Raw genomic sequence first — 11,676 nt, forward strand, 5'->3', positions numbered from 1 at the left:
ACCAATTTTCAGGCAAGTGTCCCGTATTATTTAATGTTCGGTCGTTTTAATATTTCAAAATAAAATAATTATAGAGCCCGTTGGTGCTAAGTCCCCAACGTTTTCGTCTGAATCGATGGGGAGTATATTCAGAAAACGTATTGGACAAGGGTTCGCCCTTCTCTGTCAAGCCCAAAGTTTCCTGCTCCAGTTTTCAGGCAAGTTATCTTCTCCTCTACCTTTATACATCGTTAAAGCTAATTATTATTTTTTAAACTGCAGAACCAGTTGGATTCAAAGCTCCCACCTTCTCAACGGATGCTCGTAGTAGTACTTTCGTAAGAACGGTCAACCAAAGTTTTGCGTTATTATGTCAAGCTCAGTCATTTCCTGTTCCCATATTCAGGCAAGTTTTACGATATCTATAATATTGTTCTCCGTATTTTTATTGATTTTACTACCAACTGAAATATTGTGTCTTCAGAACCTATTGCCAGCGCTGCTCCTAGTATAACCTCAACTCAAAAAGCTGCGGTTCATTTCTCTCAAAATACCTCTTTGGCAATTTTGTGTCCTGCGCAAGGATACCCTGTACCAGTAACAAGGTGCGTTATCAAAATATCTTCCATATTACAGAGCCTACCAATAAAATTGCGCCTCGAAGCGACAAAAGCCGCAAATTCGAGGGTGGTGAAATATTCTTAGTTTCTCTATTGAATTCCGTGTATCTAACGTGCGAAGTCGCCGGATACCCGCCACCAATTTTCAGGTAAGTCTATAGTTTTGCTAGTTAATCATAACTCAGCATATGTGAAGCCCGTCGCACTTTATATTCGCATTGGTTTCAAATGCTCGACTAAACAAGTCCCTGTCATTATTGCAGAACCAACAAATAAAATCGCACCTAGAAAAAATTCCGCTATACATTTCGAGGGTTGGGAAGTGTTCTTCGTACCTCAAAACGATGTAGCATTTTTGACATGCCAAGTAGCCGCTTTCCCAGTTCCGGTGTTTAGGTGAGTTTGTCACGGTCGGTCTCTATTGCAGAGCCGACGGGTAGGACGGGGCCGAAAGTGACCGGCGACGGGCTCAACCGGCACGTGGGGCGGGATCGGCACAGCCTCGCCCTGCTGTGCGAGGTGCAAGCGTTCCCCGCGCCGCTGACGAGGTACCCCGGCCGGCCGACGGCATCTCACGCATTCATCTTCACGTAGCCATCACCCCATCCCAATGTACTGACGTGCGTTGTTATTGCAGTCTGTTGCGGCGGGCGCCTGCCCCCGCGAGACGTGAAGGCGTGAAGTACCGCGGCCGGCCGCGCGCCTTTTCGATCCACAGCCAAAGTAACGATTGAGCGGCGTAGACACTTCCTGGTAAGTGACAGGGTGTTCTTGCTTTCATTCAGACGCTTTAATCTTTACTTTGTGCTTCACGCGATCCGTAGCTGTGCCATTTGTCCGATTGCTCATTGTTTGGGGCGATATTTTCGTCACTCATTTTGGTTCATGTGGCAGCTTTTCGTACGGCTAGCTTCGGTTCGTATTCTAATCAAAATTCGGGTAGTATTTTTGTTTCTCATTTTCGAGGCTTAGATAATTTATGTCTTCCTCAAAATTTCGAGTCCTTCCTTGGAAAATTGGCAGTACTATTCGTGTTATTACGGCTAACATATAGCTTTAATTTAGAATCTACATAATGTAAGTCATGCTTCATGTGATCGAAATTTTTGAAATCATTCAAAAGTAGCAGTTTTAAGTCCTACGTATTTTTAACCGACTTTCAAAAAGGATGTGGTTCTTAATTGGGCCCGTTTTTTGATCCCTTAATTTTTAATTTGTCTCAAAGAATTTTTTGAATTTCTGGCTTTTTCACTATTAAAATATTAGTTTACGGATTCAAATATTATCAGTATCACAAATCATATAAATTGATCTTGGTTCTCTTATAGTGGTTTTTTATTCTCATGATACAAACTGCAATTTTATCTCTAGAATTTGGTCGTAAGTTTAGAGCGATAAACTTGTTCTCTATTGTTACAGATGGTACAAATTCATCGATGGCACAGCAAGAAAACAGCCCGTAGCGCTCAATGACAGAGTTAAACAAGTTTCAGGAACACTTATCATTAAAGAGGCTAAAGTTGAAGACTCTGGGAAATATCTGTGTGTCGTCAACAACTCCGTTGGTGGTAAATTCATTGCATATTTAATTAACGCTAATAACGAGCAATAATAAGAAAACATCGATTTCCGATAAATATCGAAAAAAAATAAGATTTTAAATACGCGATTACGCACTGCACTTCCGTCATCCGAGTTCTATCCGTCATCCGTGAGATTACCAACGATTATCTACGACATATGTCATAAGCTCCCATACAAAACAAAAAGGAACGTATTTTCACAGACTCGGCTCGGGTGCAGTGCGTAATCGCTCTAACAGCATAAAAACCAAGATCTAGGTATATCGCAAACTTCGGAATGTATAGTCTACGACATGTTGAGATGGCAATCGGGGTATGAGGCCGGTGGACGCTCCGCACATCCGCACGTCACCCGCGCTCGCCTGCACCGGGTTAGTGCGGGGACTGTGCGAGGCGTTCCCACCCCAATTGTCACCTCGACCTGTCGCGTACTATACATTGATCATCTCTAATTAAAATTTCATATCCAAAGAAGATAACAAAAACTTTCATACCGAATCATTACAAACGTATTAAGTTTTAACCTCCTACTCTTCCAGCACCGCGCACCTACCTCAAGCATCGTTTTAGTTGAACGGTAGACTTACCTACAGCAATTTTTATATTACCGAATCTCATTCATAAAAAAATCTTATTGATTACTAGATGATTCCCGCGACTTCGTACGCGTGGATTTAGATTTTAAAAAATCCCGTGGGAACTCTTTAATTTTCCCGGAGAAAAAGTAGCCTATGTCCTTCCCCAGGATGCAAGCTACATCTGTACCAAATTTCGACAAAATCGGTTGAACGGATGGGCCGTCAAAGGGCAGCAGACAGACAGACAGCGACAGACAGACAGACAGACAGACACACTTTCGCATTTATAATATTAGTATGGAAGTATGGATAAAGGCTGGACTGCATTTCAGCGGCGCTGGGCGGCGCGTCGTTTTACGTCAAAGTATGTTCTATGCCACGACGCGCTGTGCAGCGCCGCTCTAATGTGTCATACACAATACGAAATGATTGAAAAAATAATTTGATGCGTTGTGCCGCGCTGTGCAGCGGTACGCAACGCCGCTATAATACGGTCCGGTCTTTAAAGTTAGGTAACATTTAGTCCAAATATACAAACTATTGAATAATTCCTTCAGGTGAGTCGGTAGAGACCGTGCTAACCGTAACAGCTCCTCTAAAAGCCGCTGTAGAGCCGGCAACGCAAACCGTTGACTTCGGACGCCCGGCCGTGTTTACGTGCAGATATGAAGGAAACCCTGTAAAAACTATCACTTGGCTCAAAGACGCAAAGGACATGAACCATCATGACCCAATTTTAAGGTAAGAAGTAAGAACTAACAATCCATTTGTTCAGCAATTTTTAAAACAATACACATTTTCTTATGAAAATTGAAAACTGATCCTTTTGAATGAACGAATAATTTTATAATTTGGATATTTTGAACGAGCTCGAGACCTGCAAGGAAAAACATAGTAACTCACTTTTTAGCGATTTTGAGTTACAATCAGATTCAAAGTGAACAAAAAAAATTTTTTTTTTCGTGTCTAAAATTGACACTTTTTGTCAAATGTCCGTGTCTAAAATTGACACTTTGTGTCAAATGGTCTTCGTGTTGACACTATGTTGACACATGTCTCATCACTAACATTTAGTTACGGGTACGCTCACATGACACTCACTATGGCTATCAGCGCCAAAATGGCGAAAATCAAGTTACTTCAAATACAAGTCGGCAATCGCAGGTCCAGCGTACTTGTATAATCAAGATCAGTGGCTTCATAACAACATACTCATGGTGTACCATTGACAGGATCGAATCCGTGAAAAAAGAAGACAAGGGAATGTACCAATGCTTCATTAGGAATGACCAAGAAAGTGCAGGTGCAAGCGCTGAACTTAAACTTGGAGGACGATGTAAGTAACCATTATTTATTTTCCCACTAGAACTACCTAAGTAGTTTCTTCTATCTTTCATACGTCATGACAATTACGAAGACAAAAAAATCTGCCAAATCGGTCGAGCCGTTCTGAAGTAATGATCTTTCATACATGCGGCAACTGATTTTTGTTAATGTAGCACGGCACATTTTAACCTGCTTCAGTTTTTCACAAATGAAAAATCCTGTGTAGACACAGTTCTGTAAATTTCCGTTTAGAATCACTAGTTGGCTGCTCATAAAAACAAAACGAGTTTTATTCTTCTTCTTGATCCTTTGATGGGTAATTAAAAAAAATCATTGTCAAATTTTCAGTTGAACCGCCGCAGATTCGTCACAGTTTCGGCGAGCAAACGCTCCGATCAGGGCCCTCCCTACGACTCAAGTGCGTCGCGTCCGGCAACCCCACTCCCGACATCGCGTGGCAACTTGACGGTGAAAAGCTTAACAGCGGCGAGCGCCTGCAGATCGGACAGTTCGTGACCGCCGATGGCAACGTTGAATCCCATCTGAACATCTCATCCGTACATCCCAATGATGGAGGCCTATACTCTTGCATCGCATCAAGCAAAGTAAGTTTACTATTATTGAATACATTATTTTGATTCTGAAGAAGAAACTAGGGAGTTGAGACTTGAGGCTCATGGCATATTTTTATAGCGGCGAATTCGCTGAATGCTAAGCGATTATAATTATTTGCCAGCTTGCGTGGCTGGCCAGAGCATAGGTACACAATGACCAGCAGAGGGGAAGGAAACTACGAGAGTGAGGGAATAGAATGGTTGCATCTCGAAGTCTATATCAATCAATACTTGAGCTCACCGTTGCACCGCACCAGCTCTAGCAGCTAGAGCATACACCGTGATTAGCAGAGGCGAAGGGAAAGTGAGAGAATTAGAATAGCATTCTCCTCGGTAACGGTGACGATTTTTCCAATTTTTCTCCCCGGAATTCAAGCGCGCCGGAGCGACAGAAAGGAAGCTTTGCTTCACACCTTTTTTTTGCATTTTAAAGGTTGGCAGTGCATCACACGCGGCCCGCGTGAACGTGTATGGCATGCCGTACGTGCGAACCATGAAGAAGCGGCCCGTGGTCGCGGGCGACACGCTCATCGCGCACTGCCCCGTCGCCGGCTACCCCATCGACTCCATCGTCTGGGAGAGAGATGGCCGGTAATTAACACAATATTGTATACTGTTATAGTAAAGTCAAAACTTCGCCTTCTGCACTTGTTAGGCAGGTCGTTAGGAGTTTTTAAAAACAAAATGCGTGAACCAGCTTGCTAATTTTTCGTTGTGTAAACAACAAGTATAAAATATTTTTGAATTTAAAGTCTAAACTCACTCAAATACATAATTCAGGATTTCCTTATCCAAAGCAGTAAAGGTCGAAAATAATAATAATTAATCAATCTATCTAAGATTTATTGATAAGTAACTTAGCAATGATGTTATTTGTCAAAAATTGGTATTTTTAGGGTTCTGAAACAAAAACTCCTTATAGTTTCGTCCAGTCCATCTTGGTTTTTCATAAGAACACACGTTGATTTTTTATTTATTTATTCAGATACAAGTTAGCCAACTGCTTGTCACCTGGTGGTAAGTGATGATGCAGTCTAAGATGGAAGCGGGCTAACCTGGAAAATCTTAACAGTTGATCTTCAGGTACAAAACTAGCCTATGTCCTTCCCTGAGATGCAATCCATCTTTGTAGCAAACGCCAACAACGATTAAACAGATGAGCCGTAAAAAGCTAGCAGACAGACAGACACACTTTCGTATTGATGATATTAGTATGGATCATCTTTCATGACACAACAATTGTTTCACATTCCAGCGTTCTACCAATCAATCGCAAACAAAAAGTATTCCCCAACGGAACCCTCGTCATCGAAAATGTTGAGCGAATGAGCGACCAAGCGACTTACACCTGCGTGGCCAAGAATTCTCAAGGATACAGCGCTCGAGGAACTCTTGAATTGCAAGTCATGGGTAAGTTGCAAAGTTTACCAAACCACGCTAAGAGGAACGAATTTTTAATGAATACTTAATTTCGTTAATTCGCTCTTTTTAGCTCTAGAAGAATTAGTTAACAAGGGCAAGAATTATATGTCTTGAATTCTATCTACTGAATGAAACAATATAAATCGGATATCGTAAGGCTAACATGACATAGTATGACACAAGATTCGACTTCACAAGTTTACTATCGAGATTTGTTGAATGAGTAAAATTAAAAATAATTTTACTATCCCATGTAATGTTATAAACCAAATCGACACAGTGATTCAGTGTTATCGAATCCTGCGTTAAATATTTCTTGCCCGTTATATTAAGCGTGTACGTGTTAGGTTAATTTATTGAGTGGGTATTGGAATTATGTGATATTTGGTCATAGATCAAAAAGCGGGATGGACAGATACTACTTACTCATTTAAATAAATTCAACAAAAAAATAAAAGGAAATTTTAAAAACCGGCCAAGTGCTCGCGCACCGAGGGTTCCGTAGTACAGTCGTAATTTTCGACATTTTGCACGATAACTCAAAAACTATGATGCATAGAAATAAATAAAATTCTGTTTTAGAATGCACAGGTAAAGCTTTCATATGATACCCCACTTGATATAGTTATCTTACTTCGAAAATTTAAAATACTAATGATTAGTTCATGACCACAATTTAATTTTTTTTGTGTAATATAACCACAAATTCACGGTTTTCAGATTTTTCTCCGAATGTCAGCTATAAGACCTACCTCCCTGCCAAATTTCATGGTTCTAGGTCAACGGGAAGTACCCTGTAGGTTTCTTGACAGACAGACACACAGACAACAAAGTGATCCTATAAGGGTTCCGTTTTTCCTTTTGAGGTACGGAACCCTAAAAAATAACTCACTAACGTGGTAGAGTCGACCAAGATAATAATTTGTAGTTGGTTAAGTGTAAGCTTCGAACAAACAGTACAGTGAAAGAAAAATTCACAAAATAAAACAAGTCTTATTTTGTACAATTTTAGCTTTTAGTCCACGATTCGATGTTTTAACTACAAACCCCTTATGCGTGTTCTGACTTCTGACACGCACTTGAACAGTTTTTATTTTTTAATCATCATCTCAGAATACTAAACTGTATAAGATCCAAAACTCCTCAATAAATTAATGTTTATTTCTTTTAAAATTATTGTAAATGCAACCTTTGAATTTGTATATATGTTTTATCACATTCTAGATGATTCTCGTCACACTATTCGCGTGGATATTTAGCTTTTTTTAAATCCCGCGGGAACTTTGATTTTCAGAAGTAAAAAGTAGCCAATGTCCGCCTCCGGGATGCAATCTATCTCTGTACCGAATTTCGACAAAATCGGATAAGCGGATTGATTGTGAAAAGGTTAACGTCTGTTACCTTCTCACACCAATGTAATCTCTGTCTAGATACACTTTCGCATGTATAATATTAGTATGGATAGAATAGGTGTTCACAGACATACACAACTATAATATGATATACTTATATGCGTACTTATAGGTTGCATTTATACCAATAATGATTTTATTTATAAATGAAAAAGTTCTTCACTTTTTGCTCCAAAATGTTCAGGTATGTAACTTGTTAACTTGAAAGAATACAAAAAATCCAGATTTTAAACCTGCCTAAAATACAACAAAATTTTAAATATTTTGCTAAGGATCCTTAGTTTAATATAATAATGGGGCCGATTCTCTTGTACAGAATCTCTTAACTAAATTAACAGGTCTAAATCTAATGCTATCCTTTTCCGCAAGCAACATTATGAAAGCGATAGTAATAGATTTAGACGTGCTATTTTAGTTTAGTTTAGAGATTGTGTACTACGGAATTAGCCACATTGTAGTTTGCATTAAATTAAATAAACTAAGCATATAAACGAATTTTCTGCTAACTATAAGTTCTGGAGTAACAAGTGACTGAGTTGTTCTTTAGTTCTTTCGTTGCAAAGAAAATTGTACATTAATAATTTCCAATATTCGAAAACTCGGTGAACATTTTCACAAGTTATGTCACAAAATTTTAAAAATTTATTAGAGAGTTAACAACCATGATTTTACGTTAATGACATTACTTAATAATACTTAAATATTGTGTGAACTAATATTTTTTCTTTCAGATAAACTTTTCATTATTTTAGGATAGGGAGGATTGTGTTATTTATAATTTAAAATGTCAGTGATTTATGCCCGCCAAAGCTACATCGTTTGCCACACGTGCTCCTATAATGCTAATATGTTAGGTTTTGTACAGTTCCTCCACAAATATTGCCATTTGAGTTTGGGGATGAGCCTGCAAATGCTGGAGATATGGCGTCGATATCTTGTGCCGTAAGCAAAGGCGATGTGCCCCTGAACATTTCGTGGATATTTAACGGACAAATCCTATCGAGGAATAACGACTTAGGAGTCGTCCTAACGAATATTAATAGGAAGACTTCTATTCTTAACATTGATTCCGTAAGTGGAGTACACAGGGGCACTTACTATTGTGTGGCTACGAACCCGGCTGGCTCCGCCAATCACAGCGCTGTACTCGAAGTTAACGGTAGTTCATCCAAAAAGTTCCGCTTATTTTCTTTTATTTAACAGTTGTATTTCCCACGTACCTATAAACCTGATAGTTAAATAGTGTATTGCTTTTATTAGTCCCACCACAAATTACTCCGTTTGAGTTCGGTGAAGAGATTCTCAATGAAGGCGAAACGGCGTCAGTATCTTGTGTTATGAACAAAGGCGATCTGCCAGTCGCTTTCAAGTGGCTTTTCAACGGAGAAGAGATCAAGCCGCGCAATAATCTCGGCATTGTACTCACCACAATAAGCAAGAAAACCTCTATTCTAAATATTGAGGCAGTAAATTCCGTTCATCGAGGCTCATACACTTGTGAAATAAGAAATCAAGCCGGCCAAACCAATCACACCACCCTTCTCAGTGTTAATGGTTCGCTATTTAATTAGATTTGTTTCATTTATTTTAACGCTTTTCTATTACTGCAGTACCTCCCCAAATATTACCCTTCGAGTTTGGCGATGAGCCCGCGAACGCTGGTGATACGGCATCCGTGCAATGCGTTATGAATAAGGGTGATCTTCCTGCTAACTTCTCGTGGACCTTAAACGGAAGAAAAATTTCGCAAACCAACACTATGGGAATCGTAATAGGCAGCATGAGCCGGAAAATGACAATCCTAAACATAGATTCTGTAAACGGAACGCACCGAGGAGTATACGTTTGTCACGTAGAGAATTTAGCTGGACGTGTAAATCACAGTTCAGCGCTTGAAGTTAACGGTCCTCTTTACAATTTTTTAATAGTTTAGATATAGACTTTTTGCATATTTTTACCTAACGTATAGTAAAGTAGCTTTTCACTATAACAGTTCTACCCCAAATCCACCCCTTCACTTTCGGTGACGAGCCAGCCAATGCGGGCGATACAGTTGGATTGCAATGTATGGTGACTAAGGGTGACGCTCCATTGAATATTACCTGGTATTTAAATGGAAAGGATGCTAACAAAATCCAAGGAATCACCGTAACAAAGATCGGTCACAAATCGAGCAGTGTATCTATTGACTCTGTTTCATTCATACACACGGGAGCTTACACTTGTTATGTACGAAACCAAGCAGGAGATGCGAATTATTCAACTGAGTTAGTTGTTAATGGTAACTCGGCATTTTCAAATTATGAATGGCTGCTTCTTATCGCATCATAAATTGTTCCCTTCCAATATTCCTATTTTAATGCGTTTATCTATAACATAATGGAATTGTAAATAGGTTAGGACTTCATTTTCTAGTTTGAATAATTCAACTGATTCCTTCGTTTTCTTTGTTAGTTCTACCACAGGTTACACCTTTTGATTTTGGAGAGGAAATACTAAATGCAGGTGACACCGTGTCCCTTACATGTACAGTAGGAAAGGGTGATCTGCCGTTGAAAATTCATTGGCAACTGAATGATCAACTCCTTAACTCTGGCAATGGCATATTTATAAATAGAAATGGAAAGAGAATATCTGTCTTGAGCATAGAGAATGTTCAACATGAACATATTGGCAACTACACCTGTATTGCGGAAAACGAAGCTGGTCGCAGTAGTCACAGCGCGGTTCTCGTAGTTAATGGTACTTGGTGCAATCCATGACTCTTAGCTTCTGCTCGCACGATATTTTACTAGTGTAATATAATTTTATGTTTTATCTATGTTTATATTCCTTTTCCATTTACGCCGTTACTTATTTGTAATTTATGAATTTATCTTAATATTTCCATTTTCGCGAATTCATAAAGACCAAACTAAGACTTATTATGATTTTTTTATTCTACCATTTAGTTGCCCCGCAAATAATGCCTTTTGATTTTGGCTTCGAGCCTGTAAACGACCAGGAAATGGTCGTCGTTATATGCACCGTTAGTAAAGGAGACCTACCCTTAAACATCCAGTGGTATTTCAACGGAAAGCCTTTGAAATCTAATGTCAATGGAGTACTACTTACTAACGCTAAAAGAACTAGCCAACTTACTATCGAGTCAGTCACTCACCACAATCAAGGCAACTATACCTGTGCCGTGAAAAACCAAGCTGGAACAACAAATCATACGGCCGAACTATATGTTAACGGTACCTTCAAATCCGTGTTTGTACCTAGCTTTTTACTTTTTTTGGTAATTTTCCTAACTTTGTGTCCTACCGCAGTCCCACCACAAGTAATGCCTTTTGAATTTGGCGAAGAACCAGTGAATGCGCAAGAAATGGTTTTGGTCACGTGTACAGTAGTTAAAGGCGATCAACCCTTGAGGCTAGAATGGTATTTTAACGAAAACAAAGTCAAACCTGGTGATCTCGGAATATTGCTTTTGAACACGAAACGCGCAAGTCAACTGAGTATTGAATCGGTTAGCCATCAAAATCAAGGAAATTATACTTGTGTAGTAACGAACCAAGCAGGCGCAATGAACCATACTGCCCAATTATTTGTCAATGGTATATGATACATTCTTTAATTCAAAGCCTCGTAGATTTGTAGTATGTTATGTGTTGCTTCTCGATCCCTATCCTTAGTAACTTTGGCGGGTCATAAAATTAACCATATTGTCATGTAAATATTATGAAATTAATTAGATATCTTGCACAAATAAAAAATCACTCTGTAACTAAACAGAACTAAACAAAACAAATTATTTCAGTGGCACCGATCATAACGCCTTTTGAATTCGACGAATCTGTATTTTTTGGTGAGGGCGTCCAAGTAATGTGTCACGTTCCAAAAGGAGACAAACCTTTAAGCTTCAAATGGAGCTTCAGTGGAGGAGATGTGAGTTTGCTCCCTGGGGTGAACATAATGAACGTTGGGGACATGGGTTCAGCTCTTATCATACCTACTGTGACAGCAAAACATTCCGGCAATTATACGTGCACTGCATCTAACATTGTCGCCAAGACTAGTCACCACGCTACGCTCAATGTGAAGGGTATACGCTCATCGTGAACAACTTGTGCTTTTCGTGTTTTGTTGTTCCCCGA

The 11,676-nt window shown here is 39.4% G+C and overlaps 1 protein-coding gene across 44 annotated transcripts in view; it reads left to right on the plus strand.

Annotated features, from left to right (window-relative positions):
• The window catches only part of Dscam1 (Down syndrome cell adhesion molecule 1), an 83,724-nt gene that overhangs the window by 40,155 nt on the left and 31,893 nt on the right, over window positions 1–11,676 (plus strand). For 25 of the 44 annotated variants that reach the window (XM_069500383.1, XM_069500380.1, XM_069500386.1 and 22 more), the window contains 7 exons: window positions 863–995; window positions 2,019–2,167; window positions 3,318–3,501; window positions 3,993–4,096; window positions 4,435–4,691; window positions 5,134–5,291; window positions 5,956–6,110. In XM_069500383.1, the coding sequence (XP_069356484.1) occupies window positions 863–995; window positions 2,019–2,167; window positions 3,318–3,501; window positions 3,993–4,096; window positions 4,435–4,691; window positions 5,134–5,291; window positions 5,956–6,110 (1,140 nt within the window). Of the gene's footprint in view, window positions 1–463; window positions 585–862; window positions 996–1,026; window positions 1,148–2,018; window positions 2,168–3,317; window positions 3,502–3,992; window positions 4,097–4,434; window positions 4,692–5,133; window positions 5,292–5,955; window positions 6,111–8,794; window positions 9,089–9,144; window positions 9,439–9,527; window positions 9,816–9,988; window positions 10,277–10,848; window positions 11,137–11,676 lie in introns of all 44 variants that reach the window. The other 19 variants (XM_069500403.1, XM_069500395.1, XM_069500400.1 and 16 more) reach the window with 13 other exon arrangements.

Source organism: Maniola hyperantus, chromosome 8 (assembly GCF_902806685.2).
Source record: "Maniola hyperantus chromosome 8, iAphHyp1.2, whole genome shotgun sequence".
Classification (NCBI taxonomy): domain Eukaryota; kingdom Metazoa; phylum Arthropoda; class Insecta; order Lepidoptera; family Nymphalidae; genus Maniola; species Maniola hyperantus.